Genomic DNA, 20,291 nt, shown 5'->3' with positions numbered 1-20,291 from the left:
GTGAGGCAGCTCTGAGGTTCATGTGTCCACCTGTGGATGTGGAAGGAGATACAAGACACTCCAGGCTGCTTCTTAGAGGGTCTCCGTTCACCCTCTCATTGCAGAATTTGGTGTCTCCAATGAACCCTGGAGGAACCCGACAAGAAGAGAACATGGAACCAGGGACCTTCTTGCGGCCGGCAATTCAAATCAAAAACTGCTTCTTGTGGACGAAGATGAGTTCTGTCAGGGAAAATAAACCTCTGCTTGATCTTTGAACGAGATCTTCGGCTCAGACGTTCAACGCCGATAGTCTTGTTCGAGTTTATCATTAAATAATTTAGATTTTGTAATTATGGAACTTTGGAGAAGCAAAATATTTCACTGTTGTTTTTTTTCTGCAGAAATGATCATTATCTCTGCGGGAATGAGAAGTTTCTATCGAAGATTAAAAAGTTAAAATGATAAAAGCAGCCAATATCCTGTTTTGTTTTGTTTTGTTTTTTCATTTTAAGCGGTTGCATTTTAGCGTTTTTTTAAATCCTATTTAATTGAAAATTGATTGGAATTTATTTATAGTCTGAATTATTGATCGATGATTTGAAATGTGTCTCCTCAGACGTTTGGCCACCGGCCGCCACTTTAATGTGGGAAATAAAGAGAGTCTCTTTTAATGATCTGCTAATAAATCAAAAGCTCCTCTGTTGCCAAGGTTACCACGAGCTAAATCTTCTCCTTCTGGCTGCTGCTTCCTCCAGGGGAGTCCACGGACCATCACCTGCCTCATCTCACAACATCTAGCTTCCTGTCCTCCTTCCCTCCGTCCATAAACCTCTTGACCTCCTCCAGCCTCACCCAGATCTTCTCCATCCCTCCTCTGTCCACATCCAGAACATCTACTCATTGCCGTCCCTCTGCTGGACTCCTTCCCGATCCTCGCCGTCCTCTTTGCTCCCGAAGAAGAACCTCCACATCTTCTCCTCGGTTTCTCCAAACCAGCCACCGTGGCTGCTCTTCACCTCCATCTATTCCACCTTTCCTTTCATTCCATCATCACCAGACACTTTTCTCCAACCGTTCCTCCACATCTTCTGCTCCGGACGGTTGACCTACACTGCTTCAACTCCTCCACCTTCTGCAGGTTCACCGTTCCTCTCGGGTTCCTCTCGGGTTCCTCTCATACACACACACACACACACACACACACACACAGATCTTCTATCTTGCAGCTCCACCTTCATCCTTCCACTCCACCTCTCCAGATGTTCCTCCACCTTCTCCCTGGTCTCCCTTCACATCCACGGAGGTTCCTGCGTAGCCCGTCCATTATGGCATTTTTTTCCCCGCGTTTGTTTCATTCTCCGTATCTAACGGCGACGGAGATTATGGGATGGCGGCCCCTGTTTTCTTCCCCTCGCCTTTCCTTCCTCCCGTGATTCCCCCCATCATAGCAGGCGGTGAATAAACACCTGCCTTGAGGGTTTTACTGCGCCGTTATTGCTGGCTCTCCCTGCCTTCCTCCACCTTCTTCTCTTTTTTTTTTTCATTTTCTCTTCACACTCCCACTCCCACCCCCACCCGCCGGCCGCCGCCATGCCAGCGATGCAATTTTTCACTTCAGTGGGAAAACAGGTATAATAGAGGGAGTGCGGCGGTCTGTTTAATAAAGGAATAAAGGAAAGGAGGAGGGGGGAAAAAAAAAAAGGAAATGCCCTTGGGGCTGAAAACAAGGGATGTACACAAACACACAGCGGCACGTATACAAGGAGGGCAGCCGGGAATTTATACCCGAGCATCTCCCAGGAATTGGAGGCAAGGTGCTTCTCTCCTTAATTAGAAACTTTGCAAGGGACCCCATAAATCACTGCAATGTAAAACTGAAATCCAGCTGCCCTTGTGTATGCACAAACACACACACACACACACACACACACACACACACACACCTTTGACTACACAAATGCATCCGCACCAGTTTTAACAGCGAGGTGATGTTTAATGAGGAAGCAGTAGTGGGTTCTGCTTGTGTTCTCCATCCTCTGTCTGCAGGACCTTCTTGTCTTCACGGACCAGGATGAAGGAGTCACGCTTGGAACCATAGATAGTTTTTTGTTTTGAGCCGATCCGAGAGCCTGACGGCTCCGAAGGCAACATTTGCCAGATGGACGGTCTAATTTCCCATGAATAAATGAATAAATGCTAATAAAAAAAAATAAAAAAAAACGAATTATAATGTCATAATTACATATTTTATTATTTTGATAAAGATGATAATATAGATATAATAGAACAAATATAGCAAATATAACAATGTATATAATGATAAAAATAATTATATCACTAGAGTGATAATAACACTCATTATAATAGCATTAATAATAATAATAATAAAACCCATTACAATATCAAGATTATTATTCATAATAATACCTTCTGTTATAGTAATAATAATAAACCAGCAACACAAATTATATTACTACTTTTCATTTTATAAAAAGATATATATATATATATGAGATGAGATAAGATGAGAACAACTCTATTTATCCCAAAGGAAATTGTTGTGCCAGAGTTTCAAGTAAAAACATAACAGTAATAGATAATAGTAGGAAGGAGGAAGAATAAGAAATACAATGAAATATAAATTGTCTTAACTGTTAACTGTAACTACAAAGAATTTGAAGATTCCCTGCGGCTGAGGGAAGAGGAATTAAAATTAAATATACATATATATATATATATATATATATATATACATCATAGATAAAATATAATGATACATCAGAAAAAATATATGATTATTCGATCTTTTTATGCTAGTAATCAACACAATAATAGTGAATATAATAATGAAGATAATCGTTTTATTTTTACAGGATTGTTGCAGAAAATGGGTTTATTCCATTCAATTTTTATGAGGAGTCAGAATGTTCATTGTTACATCTGAGCAACTGGACAGAGCCTGAGCTATGGAGGCCGCTGAGACTGTTGCAGGAATGTTCACACACACGCACACACGCACACACACACACACACAAAAGACAGTGTGTGTGTGTGTGTGTGTGAGTGTGTGAGAGGGTCTCTGGAGTTATCCTGATGGCAGTTTGTGGTAACGGGATCCAGGGTGATGTCTGCTCTCAGACAGTGTCTGGCTTTCAGCCGTCCATCTATTATTCACACACCTGGATACACACACACACACACACAGACAGACACACACACACACACACATGCTTTTTCCCTGCTATCTCACTGGCTGCACTTTACTTTGTGCAGGATTGATTGAAGCGTTGGAATCCAGCGTTATTTGCGATGGTTTGTGCGTCAGTCAGAGCCGTGTGTGTGCACGGGAAGACGCCCACAAACCCCCAAAAAACATGCTGAAAGAGGGGTTCTCCGGAGGGGGGCTGCCGCGATCAAAGTCCGTCAGCGGGACCCCCGGTCCGGGTTCCACCCATCTAAGGTTTCCAGGCGTCCTTCTGTTCCCGGTGACCTGGACGGACACGGGTCAGACGGTCGCTCGCTCACGAGACACGTCAACCGACTCTTTTTGAGAAAGGAGTTTGATTATTGACAGCTGAGGGAGCTCTTTCTGCACAAACCTCTTTAGATGGGAGGAGGAACGCCGAGATGGGGAGAGCTTTCAGAGGTATTAGTCCGAGCCGGGATCACGGCGGCATTAAATCACATTATGTCGATTCACTGGTTTATAAAATGATACAAAGCGGCTATTTATATATGTTATTATTGTCGTTAATGGGGAACTCATTAGAAACAGCGCGTGGATTCGGTGTTTATTTGCTTGAGTGACGCTGTCAAACACAGATATACATGGGGAGGCTGAAAGGCTGCGTGGGTCCCACAGCAACTCCGACTGCAGGACAAGCGATTGAGATAACGAACACACGGATGACTGATTCGTTCACGTGTTGGCATAGGTTACATTTTACTGAAGTCACCTGAGATGATTGTAACCACTAACAAGACCAGCAGGTCAGTTGGCAACAGCCGGTGAGACAAATGTATCTCTAGTCTTCTGCTTTTTCTTTTCCCTTCACGGGTCTCCACAGCGAATCCACCTTCTCCATCTAAGCCTATTCTCTGGATCCACCTCTCTCACACCAACTATCTTCTTGTCCTCTCTCACAACATCCATAGATCTTCTCTTTGGTCTTCCTCTAGACGCAGATCTTCATCATGGTTTGGACATGAACAGAGGAGCGTTCATACCCAAGTCATCTCAGTCATCACTTTGTCTCGGTCATACATGTCCTGCACCCTTCTCTTCTTTTGGGCTTTTCACCTCAGGGGTCTCCACACCAAACTTATTCTCTGGATCCTCCTCTGTCACATCAACTATCTTCATATCCTCTCTAATGACGGCCATCAATCTTCTCTTTGGTCTTTCCTCTAGACCTCCAATTCCAGCATCTGTCTACCAATATCCATTCTCCCTCACCCGTCCATGACCCAACCATCTCTGACCTTCTCTCCAGAACATCTACCATGTGCCGTCCCTCTGATGGACTCATTCCTGAGCGTCTCCATCCTGGTCACTCCCAAAGAGAACCTCAACATCTTCATCTGTGTGACCTCCAGCTCTGCCTCCTGTCTTTTGGTCACTGTTTGTAGAACATCTCCCTACTGTTTCCTCCACCTTTCCTTTCATTCTGGCTGATGTTCTTCAATCTCTTCGTACTCCTGACACTTTTCTCCACCCAGTCCAACCTGCTTGAACTTGTTTCTTTACCTCTTTTCCAGACTCTGCTCCGCTCTGGTCTGTCGGCCCAAAGTACTTGACAAATGTATCTCTAATACATCAACTTTTCATTCAATGATCCTGTTTCCCAATTTTCCCTCTCAGATTTTCAAACACTTAAATCAACTTCAGTACAATTGAATTAAAAAGTGATGAGTCACTGTATTTCCGAGTTGTTTTCTACACCATCTCGCCGCATTACTATCACAGTTGTACGCCTTAAACCGAGCCTCCTCGTCGACACACACACATGCGCTCACACACACACACACACACCGGCATTGGGATGACTGTTGCGTGGCGGTTTCACCATGTGGGTTGTGTTTCAACAATTCAATTTGCGCTAACACGCCGCTTCCAATGAACGGAATCCATAAGCTGTGACTTCTCTGCACCGCTGTGTCGCCTCAAAGGCCAAGTCTCGATTCCGCACAATGGGCTGATTGGACGCCCTCGATACAGCGGGAGAGCGTGTTGACTTCATGAATGGCTCCCAAAGCCTTTTAGCTCTCACACACTGGCCTCTGGTCACAAAATATAATGGTGTGTGTACCATTCTGCAGCGCTGCTGTCAGGTCGCACCGCTAATGGAGGCGCAGGTGGCGACGTTCGCGTCGAATTACGCCGTCGCCTCGGCGGGATCCTCCAAGCCCGGCCGGCGGCCGCAGAAGTAGGAGGCAACGGCTCTTATAGCCGGGCAATAACCGAGCTAAAAGAAGAGTGCGGGAAATAATTGGTTTGAAAGAGAAACGTGAAAGTAGGTGGTTTTTATTTTTCCTCTCCAGGCCTGGCCGGGCATTTGTCTGTACTAAATGAGGTCTTTCAGGAAATCGCTACCTGTCGCATCCGACGCCCCACTGTGGCTCTAATGAGGCGCCGAAAGGGGGATCGGGATGGAGGGAGCGTATAGGAACATTAAAATAGATGCGACTACGAGGGAAAAGTACTGGATAGAGCGGATGAGAGGGTCAGGCATGACCTAGATTTCACACATTCTGCGCCAAAACGCACAACAATATCGAACGCTTTGCATCATCTGAGGTCCGTGAACGCATCGCTCTGCGGAACAAAGGTCAGGGAAAAATAAGAAAAACAAAGGAGCCTCACTTTTTGACCGTCACGGGAGAGCGGAGGTTGGAAGGACGGTGGGAAGCGGGGTAAGGAAAGCTCCGAGGCAGCTCAGCAGCAAAGGCGATGATAGCGGGGAGACCTGTCACTCACCTCTTGAAGCCAAGGAGGGGGTGGACTGGTGCAGGAGGAGGCGGCGGGGTGGTGGAAGCCTCCAGACACTTGTCCCCTTTCACATCCAACACCATCATCCTTCACAATAACACCCCTCCCCCCCCCCCGCCGCCGCTTCCCCCGGTGCTTTTTCCAGCTCGCAGCGGGGGGATAAGGTTAGATTAGTAGGCCACTCGGACCTGCGGGCTAACAGGTACCGCACCTTTAATGCCACGCCGGTCAGTCGCAGAGTCGGGGTTCCCCCGCGGCTCGCATCCGAGACGCCGGGCTGACGGAGGGCGAGGAGCGCCCGCGGAGGAAAACGCAGTCTCGCGCTGCGACGGCCTCCCGAGATTAAAACGGCGGCGGCTAACCTTCCTCTGTCTTTGAGCGCCGCTCGTTCGCATTCTGGCCGACACTCACCTTCGAGGTGTCGGCGACACGGGCGGCTCAGCCAGGACGAAACGCTCACGATCAAACAACAGCAAACGGGAGCACCACTGCACATAGAGAATGTGGGGCAAGTGAAGGCCACCCTGGGGTAGCTCATGGCCGCTTGAACACTTTGACCGCTAATGTGCAATGGTAACTTCTATAGTGTGAAGGCAGCGAGGACGATGGTATGAGTCTTCCAGGTCAGGGCGAACGCTCGTGGAAATCGTCTTGTCTCGGCAACTGGACTTGAATGTCAGGCTTCTTCACTTCTAATCACCTGTGGGGAGTTTCCCAATATAAGTGCCAGGGTTTTGGGCGGGTCTAGATTATGCTAACTAGTTGTGTAAGTGGTAGAGTTGATGTGCAGAAGCTAGGTGCGAGGGGTTGTTATGCTAATGGGGCTGTGGTTGGTTGGGACAAAAGAGCAACTTAGCGGGATGACCTGGCCTGAATGTGAAAAGGTGAAGCTAAACCAAGGAGTGAAACCTGTTGGATCTCAGGAACTGAGGCTCATGTGGACGTTGCCAAGGGCTACTTCTGGTCATTGAGATTATGATGGCAACCACTATTGTGCCATGGCAACCACGACAATGACTACTGTGGGATTGCAATGACTATTGTGCGATGGTAGCGGCGAAGCAGCCTCTCCTTTGCAATGACGCCAATGACTTTTCTGCATTGGAACCACTATTGTACGATGGCAGCAACGGTAATTGTGCGATGGCAACCGCTATTGTGCGATGGCAACAACTTCTATGCCACGGCAATGACCATTGTGAGAAGGCTAATACGTCATTGCTGGAAAAAAAAAAATCAATGGTAACAATCGTACGCTTGCTTGGTACAAATCTCAGTCAAATTCAAGTTGCCGTGCTTGAGATGATCAGCTGCTTCTCCTCTGTAGCTGCCACAACCTTCTCAGGAAGGAAGTTGTTTTTCTGTGCATTCAAGCAGCAGAGGAACCAGAGACCATGGACCTTCAGCTACTAGGACCATCTCAGGGTATTTTTATGCTTCTATAGGAACCCATATACGGTGCTTGGTGATTGGTGGAGCTCATGAGCCACGCCTCCATGAGCAGATACTTCTTCTGGACTGCGAAGCAACTTTTTAAAACCTATCCTGGTCACAGCTCAGATGTTTTCTTGGACAAAATGGACAGAAACAGTGAGAACTTGAGTGTACTGGAGGAACATCTACATTTTGTCCAGAGAAAGTGTGGAGTTAGCTAACGGCTAAAGGGGTTCGTCACACGTGGCAGCGATGCAGGGAGAAGATAAAACCCCTTCAACCAGCTGATAGTTCATGATTATTATTCTGTGGCACCTCCATGGTGTCCACGTTGTCCTCATCTTCTTCTTCTTTGGTTTGTTTTGGAGTGGGGAACTTAAGGTGCACGTCGGAGGAGGAGGAAGACGAGGAGGAGGCTACTTTGTAGTGCAGAATTGGAGCCGGACACTCAGAACTTTTCCGTTCAAAAGCAGCGACAGACTTGCAGGATTCTGGTCAAGTGCAGGTCAAATAAAGGGGAATGTCTTCAACCTGGAGTGTCTGGTCGGAGATAAGACAAGAAGACTGCTAATATTTTACAAACCAGCTGTTAATTCTGCACCTTGGATAATTACCAGAGGACTCATAGCGTCTGGGCGTAGCTTCTAAAACACAGTTGAAGCTTCTCCTCTGCACTGATTGTAACAGCAGAAGCACTTTGACGGTCATTCCCGAGTCCTCGGTCGGCTCTCGTGCGCCTCCTAGACGTCAACACCCGCAGATTAGCGTCCAAATCTCCGCCGTGCCAAAATCCATGTCGAGCGTTTTTAACGCCGTACTGTTTCCCGCCGTGACTGACAGCCAGGACGGCTTCCAGTCCGCCGTTCGTTCCGCCGAGCCGGACAGATTTGGGCGAGCGGCCGTCCGCCATTGTGCTGCTGTCGGGACGGAGGGAACGCCGGAGACACGCGTTGTCATCGCTCGCCGGCGACACGTCGCTTCTGCTCTCCTTCGCTTTGACGCCGGATGTCTCGCCGTGGCGACGCTTTCTCCTTCCACGACGTGGTTTTCCTGCTCTGAAGGCCGGGACCTCGGCTTTGGTTTGACCCAACGTTATGAAGGGGAACCGGGAGAACATGCTGAGCTCCATCCCTTTGGAGCATCACATAAAGATTAGCGTCATTAGATGTGTTAAGAACTTCTTCTCCTCCCACCAGGGGTCTCCACAGCCAATCATCTGCCTCCATCCAACCCTTCTCCTCACACTAACTCACTTCCTGTTCTCACCCTCCATCCGTAAACCTCCTCTCTGGTCTTCCTCCAGACCTCCTCCGATCTCAGCATCCTTCTACTCAGATCTTCTCCATCCCTCTGTCCATGTCCAAACCATCTCAGTGTGACTTCATCTCCAGAACATCTAGCTTGTGTGTTCCCTTTGATGGACATCTTCGTCCAAAGAGGAACCTCCACATCTTCATGGCTGCTCTCCTCTCCATCTTCTCCACCTTTGCTTTCAATCTTTCAGCCCCCGGCACTTTTCTCCAGTGGTTCAAACCTGCTTGTTCCTCCAACTCTTCTCCACCCTCTCCGTTGCTCTGGAAGGTTCTCAAAGTCCTCCACCTTTTCCATCTCCACTCCATGTAGCCTCACTGTTCAGTTGTTCGGCAGCGCCCATGCCAGGGTGATACTGAGTCAGCAGCTTCATCTAGCAGCGTAGTTGACACAGCGTGTGTGTGTGTGTGTGTGTGTGTGTGTGTGTGTGTGTGTGTGTGTGTGTGTGTGTGTGTGTGTGTGTGTGTTAGAGCCAAAAATAGAGCCACGCAAACACACACTAGTCATCCAAGGGGAACGTCACACCTGCAGATCTTTCTCCTCCTGAATTCTGTTGATATTCCCTCCATATGAGGACCTTCGAAGGAGGTGTGTCCGTGTGCACGTGACTTTGTGGTGCACGTTGCCACGCCGTGGACCAGAGTGGAGAAGACCTCCACAGTTCCACACCGGAATGTCCTCCCTCGCTCCATCACACCTCCTGCCGGCTGAGAGGGAGGGAATCGTGACAGAAATATAGCTTTCAGGGGTGTGTGTGTGATTTGGATGTGTCAGCGTGTGTGAGCGATGAAACGCTGGACGCCTCGCAGGCGGAGCCTCAAACATCTCAGAAGGTCTGGAGAGACGTTCCAGGTCCTGATGGGATTTGAAGGTCACAGAGAGTCGAAGTTCTGCTGCAAATTCACCTCCTGCAAGAGCTTTAGCTGCAGTTACTCACCTCGGCCACTAGGGGGACACCGTTGAGTATGGCCGTGGGTAATGTATGTGTGTGTGTGTGTGTGTGTGTGTACGTGTGTGTGTGTGTGTGAGAGAGAGAGAGAGAGAGAGATGAAGGGAGGGAGGGAAAAAGGAATGTGTGTTTGTGTGAAAATACTTTTTTGAATGAATGTGTGTGCCTGTGTGTGTGTGCCTACCTGTGTGTGTGTGTGTGTGTGTGTGTGTGTGTGTGTGTGTGTGTGTGTGTGTGTGTGTGTGTGTGAGTGTGAGCATGCCCACATGAGGAATAAGGAAGGGGAAGACGAGCGCACATGTGTTTTAATATGTGTTTTTGAGAAAGTCCTTGTGGTGTGTGTCTTTGCGTGTGTGTGTGTGTGTGTCGGTACTGTATGTGTGTGATCAGGGAAAAAATTCCTAGTGTGTGTTTGCGTGAATATACGTATCTGAATGTGCGCGTGTTTTTGTATTTGTGCCAGTGCATGTGTGTGTGTGTGTGTGCATAAGGAAAAAGGAAAGGGAAATACTTCTTCCAAGTGTGTGTTTGCATGAATATACTTATCTGAATGTGCGTGTGTGTGTGTGTGTGTGTGTGTGTGTGTGTGTGTGTGTGTGTGTGTGTGTGTGTGTGTGTGTGTGTGTGTGTCAGCCCAGTGCATCTCTCACCTTCCCACCACTCGGAGGCGGAATGAAGTCTGTCTGGCAGCGGATGTCTATTGTGTGGTGCTAATGTGATAGCAGAGATTAGCATTGTAATCCATTTAGCATAGAGCAGCTAATCCCCTTCATTGCTGTTGAAAAGGAATCAGATAATATTGGCTGCGACCACAGCGACTGCCTTAATGGCTTTAGGCTGATGAAAAAGAGAAAAAAAATCACTGTAGGATATATTAATAATTACCGTCGGTGACAATGAAGGTGGGATTTGCGGCTTCTTAACAAGTCGGAATCAAAACGCGTCGGCTCGGCGTCGAAAGTGTCACAATATTGGTTTGATTTAACAGTTCACAAATGTTGACTTTCTTGTGATTTGAATTCTTCAGTGGGAGACGTTAATAGTAATAATAGTGAGGAAACATTTCCGAGCCGGCTGTTTTGGAAGTTTTGATTAGTCCTTTCAAGTGACACAATTTGTCAGCTGAATGGAAGAGAGTGGGAAAACTAAATTCAAAACAATTTTATTGTTATGAGGCGATGCAGTGGCTAGTTCTTCTCTGCAAAAAGGCCCCCGGTTGGATTCCCACAGGGGGTCTTTTGGCCTGGAGTCTCCATGTTCTCCCAAACATGCAGGAGGTCCAACTGTAGGTCTCTTTGTGAACAGGTGACGGAAAGGTTGTATGTTTCTATATGACGCGTGAATGAGAGGGTCAGTAGCTGTATGTCCGTATGAAAGCGAGAGAGAGGCCAAGAGAACTCTGGCCCACCACATGGTCCAGCTCCTCAGGGGGGAACCCAAGGTGCTCCAGCGGATCCTGGGTTCCCCTTGGCCTCCTCTGAGATGGACATGCCCACAATATCCTGGTCCAGGAGGCATCCTGTCCATGCAGAGGAGCGCCGGCTCTACTCCGAGCTTCTCCTGGACGACCCAACTTCTCACCCTACCTCTAAAGGAGAGTCCATCCCTGCGGAGGAAACTCATTTTAGCCGCTCGTATCCGCGATCTTGCTCTTTCGGTCGGTGAGGGTCGGAACGTAGATCCACCGGTACATTGAGAGCTTTGCCTTTTGGCGAACCGATCTGCCCGACGATCTCCAGCTTCATCCTTCCCTATCTCATGAACTAGACCCCGAGATACTTGAACCACCTGTTTCCAGTTGTGAGCAACCTGGTCTTGAATTTGGACGTGCCGATCCTCATCCCGGTGAGCGGCGGATATCGTGTCCTAATGAAGCCAACAGAACCGCATCATCAAAATGTTTAAAATAAAGGAATAGATATTGCTGCATAAATAAATGACCATATGTAATTGTGCAAATTTACATCATAACTAAAGGAGACATCTTGAACTCACGGGCTGCAGATGTACGAAGGTCAGGAGAAAAAGCCATTCTAGGATTAATGTAGACGAGGAGAGCATGTTGTCGTCAGCGTTTTCTAATTAATCGTGAAGAGACTCACCTGTCTGCTCCGCCATCTGCCTCCCGTCCAATTAGCTCCCATTTTATGCCTACCTGTGAACCCTTTAGCACCGCGGGCCGCAAAGAACCGCAGAGTCATCGCAAACGCATGAGGTCGACGTCGAACTCGTGTGAGTGTTAGTGCGTCGGCCTCGGTTCCCTTGAAAGTGGCGTGGTCGGGGAAGTGTCCAGGGAAATCCGAGCCACCGGACCAGAATTGGGAGATGCCGGCGCTCTTGTGTCTGAGGCTGTGCGACTGGAAGCAGATGTCCGGGCAGCATCGCCGTATGCGAACGCGGCCAATCCAAAGTACTTTCTGCTGAGCAAACACACCTGGGGGGCTGGAGGACCACACCTTTCACACCAGATGCCTGATTACCATAATCACCTTTGAATGTCTGGGACCGTAATCAAGAAAAATGAGCTTCTGGAGCTCACCATGAAAAGGCACGACGCGCGGGAACGTCCTCCGGCAACCGCAAGGCAGTTCTGGTCATAACGATGTTGAAATGTATCCCTTTTAATGGCACCTTCACACCTGATTACACCTCTTGTTGTCTTAGACGCCGTTTATCTTTGGCGGCGTGTTCCTCCCTGACAATGTCAGCGCCGTCTGTCACTCCCTCGGGTGTCTGACATGTATTTCCAATCAGTTTCATCTCCATCACCCACCGACTTCTGAACGGATGTAGTCGCTGAACGTGTTAAAACGGATTCTTGGCTCTTTTAATGAGGTGAATGAAGGAATATTACACGGTTGATCTGTAGATCTAGAACCTGCTCACTGTCTGCATCACTAATTGAGTGTTGACGGATGTGGTATTCAGCTGTTTCTAGATTCCAGGTTACAACCCAAGACTTAGCGGTGCAGCGATTAGAGCTTCAGCCTCACAGCCAGAAGGTCCAAGGCTGTAGTGGGACTTTCTCTGCGGAGTCTTTGTGTTCTCCTGTGTCTGAGTGGGGTTCCTTAGAGTTCTCCAGGTTCCTCCCACAGTCTAAACACATGCAGGCATGTGTACAACAATAGTTGTATGTCTTTAGGTGACGTGTGAGAGGGGCAATAGTTGTATGGCTCTAAGTGCCGTAGGAGAGGGGCAGTAGTTGTATGCCTATGTGAAGTGTGTGAGGGGCAGTAGTTGTATGTCTTTAAGTGAAGTGTGAGAGGGGCAATAGTTGTATGGCTCTAAGTGCCGTAGGAGAGGGGCAGTAGTTGTATGCCTATGTGAAGTGTGTGAGGGGCAGTAGTTGTATGTCTTTAAGTGAAGTGTGAGAGGGGCAATAGTTGTATGTCTTTAACTGAAGTGTGAGAGGGGCAATAGTTGTACGTCTCTATAGGATCTGTGAAAGGGTGAATGGTGTCTGTATTTGTGTATGTCTATATTTGACCCCTGCCTCTTGCCCAATAGAAGCTGAGGTTGGGTCCAGTCCCCCCTACAACCCTGAATGAAGGATATGTCCTACAGATAATGAATGAATGAATGGATGAATGGATGACCTGAAAACCAGTAGTTTTAAAACTTTACTTCACGCTGGATTCACTCTCACCCTGCAGATAATGTTTAAAATAAAGTTGTCTTCCCGTCATGAACCTGCAACCCTGTATTTTATTAGAGGTTCTCAGGAAGATGATCTTCTCCATCATTGTCTGAAGGACAGGCTTCATAAAGAAATCGTTATTTTGTTTATGTCGCTGTGTACGTGCTGCATTAAACCCCGAAGTATTCACCGTGCGTCTTCGTTCCTCTCCAGATCCGAGTGGACGGCTCCTCCCGCGCTCTGCAGTACGAGACGGTCCAGGCAGTGGAGAGCGGACCCATCCTCAGAGACATGGCCTTCTCCTCCGATCACCACTACCTCTACGTCATGTCCGCCGCCCAGGTCAGTCGCACCAGAAGCCCCTCTGGCCCGCCGCCCGCTCGCCGCCGCCAACATTCATCATCTCCCGGCGTCGGCCAGTGAAATAACCTTCTTTACGGCTCGGCTGGAGGACAAAGAATGATCGGATGCTCAGTCAGATCCTTACATAGGGGCAGAGAGTGGAGCTGGTGTGTTGCTTGAAAGCGTAAGTGTGTGTGTGTGTGTGTGTGTGTGTGAACATTTAACCACCTCATGACATGGAATGTAGAGTGATATAGCAGCACTCTATGTAATGGGCGCAGACACTGAGAAATTGTGACGCCTCTATTAGAGGCTAAACTTAGCTAAAATAGAGTGTATGCGTGCAAACACACACACACACACACACACACACACACATATGATGGTTGGATTTGACGGCTCCAAAAAAAGAGGAAAATTGCTAATAGTTAACGCCATTGGAGTCAAAGACGTAACCGGGCTGGTTTAAAAAAAACAAAACAAATCCTCTGTATTTATATGTTGAATGAACGGGCGTCTGCAGACGTGGCGGCTCAAAGCCTTCATTTCCGAGCCGCTTCGAAGGCCTTTGTGTTGCATCTTTGGGAAAAATATAGTTAGACTGATGTTCTGCAGGGGACGTTGGTCCAGATGCTTCTCTGGCTAGCGGGTGTATCTGTTAGCCGTGAACGGTAAAACCCGGCGTTGATGCACTGGTCGGTTATCCTGCAGTCATGAACGCATGGACGGACGGGTGAATTGGAATCGGCTTGAAAACTTATGTAACGGAAAAGCAAATTTCCAAAACTCTCGTTGTATTTTCACCTCCCTTCCTCTCGATATCCTTTCAGTCACAATTAGAGATGCCCATCGCTGTTACCACGGCAACCTTCCAGAGGATTGCCTCCCGTCGCCACGACACCCAGAGTTTACTCATGCGGGCGTTTTAAAGCGCCGGCTAACGTCAGAAGATACACAATCACAAACATGCTATCGTTTTTGCCGATGAATAAACGAAGAAAAGGTAAAAGGAGAGACACGGTCGGACATGAAATGATTATTTACGTGTCCTTGTTTTTGGGGGTTGGGTGGATTTCTCCCCGTGTCGCCCAGCAGACACGACGGCTCACCGGGGACTGCAAGCAGTACGACGTTAGCATTTTAATTGCGCTCCAATTAGCATAGATTTGGCGAGTACAACAATAATTAAAGAAAAACAAACAAGTTTTGCCATCCAGTTATACTTGAAGGGAGTGTGTGTGTGTGTGTGTGTGTGTGTGTGTGTGTGTGTGTGTGTCTGTGTGTGTGTGTTTGTGCACGTGGGGGGGGGGGGGGGTCCTTGTAATTAGTATATTAGGCAGTTTATTAGCCTAGTTACTGCGCTGACCTCCACTAAATGTTGCTGAGCTACTTGTGGGAATTGTAATAGACATTAATAAAGGGAGCAGTTAATGAACAACACACACACAGAATTACACGACGCACATAAATACACTCATAAATGCAGCACACACACACACACAAAAACACTTTACCCTGACACAGATAATTCACTTGTTTACGTAACGCCGCCTCTGAGGTTGTACAGCCGTGTGTGATGTGTTTAGCTCTCACACATTTTGTTTACTGGATTATTCATCCATTCATTCATTATCTTTACCGCTTACCCTGCAGTCAGGGTAAGCGGTTGCTAGGGGTGACGGCGGGTTCACACTGGATCACAGGGACACACACACACACACACATCCAAACATCCACCTTCTCATTCACGCACCAGGACAATGCAGGGGCTCAGAGGAACCTGGAGAACCCTGAGGAACCCCAGGGGGAGAACATGGAGATCGGGAGCAGAGCTGAGCATGCAAACCACATCCCATAACCTCCGTAGCAGCTGCAAAATTAAAACATGATGGAAGTTAAAAGAGAGTGGAGGTTTTAAAAATAATCCCACACACACACACACACACATGCGGAGGAAAAGTGCGGTGGACAAGCTGACCCATGAAAAGCCACAGCCTGAAGAATATCTGTGTGTGTGTGTGTGTGTGTGTGTGAGGGTAGAGAAGATCCAGAAACGTAGTGGAAGACATGAAGAGGGACAAACAGAAAAGCTTCAAATGTACCGCGAGTGAACCCCGAGTGTGTGAGGAACCTCGTCTGCCCCACTTCCTGCAAAGCAGACGCTCCTCACAAACGTGTCAGGCGGCGACGCCGTCGCTCGATTGGCTTGTTAGACGACGACGGCGGCGGCGGCGGCCCGCAGCTAGAACTGGGACGCGGCACAACATGCACATCCAAACACACACACACACACACACACACATCGGCGGCGCCGGATGCGGTAAGAAAGTTTCCAGCTGTTAGGAATTAAAAGGGCGCTGATATTTAACGTCTTTGATAAGATGCAAAAACACGACACTTCCACAAATTGGCTTGTTGGAGTTTCCCCGGGGGACTCGGACCGCGGGGGGAAGCGCCTCTGAACGATATAACCCCACTATAGTACACACTTTAAATAATTCACACTTACAGATCTGCATTTGCGACGCGGGGTATAAATAATTCAGCTGCATGAGTGGAGGAGTGGCAACGCTTCCCGTCAACAGTTTGCTCGGCGGCTGCGAGGCGCTGGAAGGAGACCCAGTGATATTTTTACAATCCTGCAGAAGAAAAATAATCTATTTATATCAAAGCCGGGTGGCGTTTCTTAGCTCGCTGTCGAAATGTTTGCTTTTTACTTCTTCCTTTCAAGGTGGCTCAAAACAAAAGTTCACTCGCTCGGATTCCCGCCGGCGGGGCCTTCCTGCGCCGAGCCTCCATGTCGGGGTTCCTCAGGGTTCTCCGGTTCCTCCCGCAGTCCAAACACATGCAGGAGGTTCATGGAGATCCAGACATGCTAATACTTGATTGTACGGTTGTAAGCTTCCGGAAGATGTCGGATCCTGTCCCGTTCCACCTCGACACATATGTGGGTTGGTCCTACATGTTCCTTCGTAAGCAGTATTTTCGGTCAGTATTTAATTCAGCAGTTAAATAAAGTACGCAGAGCTCTGGGTCCGATCTTCTGCTCCCGACAAGCAACTAAGTGTGTCGGCTTACGAGTCAGACTGGCTCTGTTTCCCTCACCCGGTGGTTTTAGAATACAAAGAATGAAATGTGCGCTTGTAGTTGTTTTCTTCTCATTGGTGGTTGACAGTTGCGATGGTCTTCTTCCAGGACGCAGCTCCTGCAGATCAGCCTGTCGTTATCTAACTCCCGACGTCTCTTTGGTTCCTCAATATTGGACAGTAATTTATATATATATCTATATATAGATATATATATATGTATATATATATCAACCCTGCTGGGAGTCTGCAGGGCACGTTGAGGTGCGCAGCTTCCATCAGCTGCTGTTATTCTAAAAAAAAAAAAATTAAAAAGGAGAATAATGTATATATGAGAATGAGAATGAGAGAGAGAATGAGAACAACTTTATTTGTCCCGAAGGAAATTGTTGTGCCAGAGTTTCAAGCAGAAACATAACAGTAATAACATAACAGTAATAGATGATAGTAGGAAGGAGGAAGAATAAGAAATACAATGAAATATAAATTGTCTTAACTGTTTTAAGGTCTTAACTACAAAGATTTGAAGATTCCCTGAATAAAAAAGTCTGATATATATATAATATAGTATAATATAGTATGTGTGTGTGTATATATATATATATATATAGTTATCTCTTTTACTATATATATGTATATATACATTGTTCTCTTTTTTAATTTTTGTTATGTTATTTTTGATAACACAATATAATGTGTGAGTATATATATATATATACACATATTATATTATATTATATTATATGATATTATATTATATTATAATAATAATATAATAATAATTTTTGTTATGTTATTTTTGAAACACAACATTTTGATGCCGCTGACCCATGTGCCCCTCAATTGGCCTTCGGGGACAAATTGAGTTTTCCTCTTTCTGATTCTGATTCAGAGCAGCAGCTCATGTTCACAACACACACACACACACACACACACACACAAACACAAACACACACACACACACACACACACACACACACACACACACACACAACTCCTCTATCTAAAGACGCCTCGGTACCATCCTGTTTTTGTGTTTATCATCCACGGAGTTGTTATCCATTTGTCTACAATCCTGTTCTTAACATGAGTCCCTCTAATGAAGTCAAGTCTCACGGTTTCTGAAGCTCTTTTATCTAAACATCTCCATCCTGAGATGCCTGAGAACATAATGTTGTATTGGTTGAAGACACATCGCTCTGCTGACGCGTTCTTAATGCACTTAATACGGCTTTAGTGATTTGGTTTAATGAATATTGTTGTAATAGTGTGTTGATAACGGTTGAGCAGGAATGTAAAGCTGTACAAGGTGTGAACAAAACGTCTCTGATGGAGGTGATGGACCAGGGTGGACCTGGCCTCTCGTCCGATGCCTGCTGAGATAAAAAATGAAGGAATAAATGATTATATCACAGGATTACACTCACTTAGCAGTAACAACGGCTAACGCTAGCCACGTTGTGTCCGTCAAGCAGAAGGGAGGTTTCTCTCCTCAGACAGAAACCCTGCTGGGAGTCTTCAGGGCACGTTGAGGAGCTCAGCTTCCATCAGCTGCTGTTCTTCTAGACTGTTACCAAAGTCTGGAGTTGAGAATTTATTAGCATAGCTTATGGAGGACAGTCAGAGCGTAGCCATAAACACTGAACCCGGTGTCCTCACGCAGCGGATGTGATGGATTGGATGCAGGTCATTTCTCAGGCGTGGACGACGCTGTCGAATAAACGGATGGCATTCTCATTTGACCTCTTCAGAACGTCAAATGAAAACAATCCTGCACTTTGCAGCCGCCGGATCGCTCTGGTAACTGACTTTATGATATAATACCCGTCGGCCGCTGGCTGACGGGGTGAACGGCCCGTCGGCCCTGACGAGGCGGTGATTGTCGATGTGTCCCTCGCTTCATTTGCCTGCCGTGTCAATCTCCCCTCCATCCAGCCGGAGGAGTCGAGGGGTGACAGGAGACGCCGGCAAATGACAAGTTAGAAGGATAATTAATGGATGTTCAGCGATGGAGAGGAGAAGACACTCTGAATTTTGGACGGCGGGCTTAGAGGACCTACCGTTTGCGTGGAGGTGGGGCCATACTTGTATGTTATTCTTTCCTGGGGTTGTTAGTAGCAAAGGTGATTCTGAGAAACAGGCCTCCTAAGCGCCCAACGGACATACAAGTATTGAGCCGGCAGCTTTTGCAACCTTTAGGGGGTGGAAGGTTGTAAAAGGTGTATTAGACGCACACGGGAGGCTTCTGGACTGGCTCAAAGTCAAGGGTGTCTCAGGGTCCACAAGCAGTGCAGCTCCAGGGGTACAGGGGCTCTCCATGGACAAACAAACTCATCCATGCTTTCAGGGGCCACTGGAGCCGATCCTCGCTTTCACCATTCACTCTTTCACTCACACACCTGGACAATTTGGGGTCTCCGATCATGTTTTTGGACTGTGGAGGCAAACTGAAGAACCAGGAGAACATTGAGACTCCACACAGGACACACAGGCAACCTACTTGCTGTGAGGCTAAAGTGTTCACCCATGGTGATGCAATGCTTGTGAAAATCTTCTTGTCGTGGCAACTGGATTTGAATTTCTTCACTTGAAGATGTTTCAGCCCTCATCCCGGAGGCATCTTCAGCTCTCAACAAGAATTCACCATGACCTGGAGGACTGAGAACCTCCACAGGCATGCTAGCACAAGCTCTCCTTTCTGTGGTAGCAAGCTTTGGGCGTTGGGCCTTCAGCAATGGCGAGGCAGAGGGGTTGCCCATCAGAGTTTTATTTTGGACACAGGACAGCGTCCGAAGGCCCTTCTCCTGAACTTCAGCCACGGCTTTCACACTGAACTCTGAACAACGGCCAACACGTAGCAAACCTTGTTTTAACAGCAACAGCAGCCCCTCGGTCTACATCCCACAGTCCCTGCCTCATCTACATACCCGGCCCCTCAGCCAATCACGTCCCAGAGGCTGCCTGGAACGCCACGGCGCTTCATGACCGTGGATATTTGCATTTTTACATTGAGGTCTTCAGAGTAAATGCAAACTATCTGTTTTGCCTCGGGCGCTGGGTTCTGGGATGTCATACCACTTTTTTTTTTTTTTTGGTTCATTTGCAGGACAGATTTCTAAATGTCTGGTTTCACCTCAGAACACTTTTTTCACCAAGACATGTCTCAACCCCAGGCAGCTTCTTCCACGCCATTAAGAACCAGACTTTCGTCGCGTCGTCAAATATATTTGCCAACATCGTTACCATCGTGAATGAAACAAAACCCTTCTTTTGGAACTTCTAGGACCTTCAGCAGGGTCGTCCAACCCGCCCGGGTCGTTTTGCATTCTGATCTCAGTCCTGACTTGGTTGTAGCACGACCGTCTCCGAGCGACTGAATAATGAGGCGCTCATCTCGGAAATAAATGGCGGTTCAAGAAAGAAACATGAAGAAATTCGTTCGTGGAGACAAGAACATCACGTGTTGTGCATCGCGCCGCTTCCCTTTTACACACCGGGAGTGGCGTCATTTGTTTGACCCGGTATTCTGTGGCGTCGGTGAAATCTCAAAGTTCCGAACAT

At 47.5% G+C, this 20,291-nt stretch overlaps 1 protein-coding gene across 1 annotated transcript in view; it reads left to right on the top strand.

The window, feature by feature from the left end:
• The window catches only part of plxna4 (plexin A4), a 238,610-nt gene that overhangs the window by 115,061 nt on the left and 103,258 nt on the right, over nt 1–20,291 (top strand). Inside the window, exon 4 of the mRNA XM_086147306.1 lies at nt 13,516–13,644. Within this exon, the coding sequence (XP_086003432.1) occupies nt 13,516–13,644 (129 nt within the window). The remainder of the gene's footprint in view (nt 1–13,515; nt 13,645–20,291) is intronic.

The sequence above is a fragment of the Fistularia commersonii genome, chromosome 5, assembly GCF_037954325.1.
Source record: "Fistularia commersonii isolate RoL2024-O1a breed Wild chromosome 5, RoL_Fcom_v1.0, whole genome shotgun sequence".
NCBI lineage: Eukaryota > Metazoa > Chordata > Actinopteri > Syngnathiformes > Fistulariidae > Fistularia > Fistularia commersonii.
This window is presented reverse-complemented; position numbering and strand designations above follow the sequence as displayed.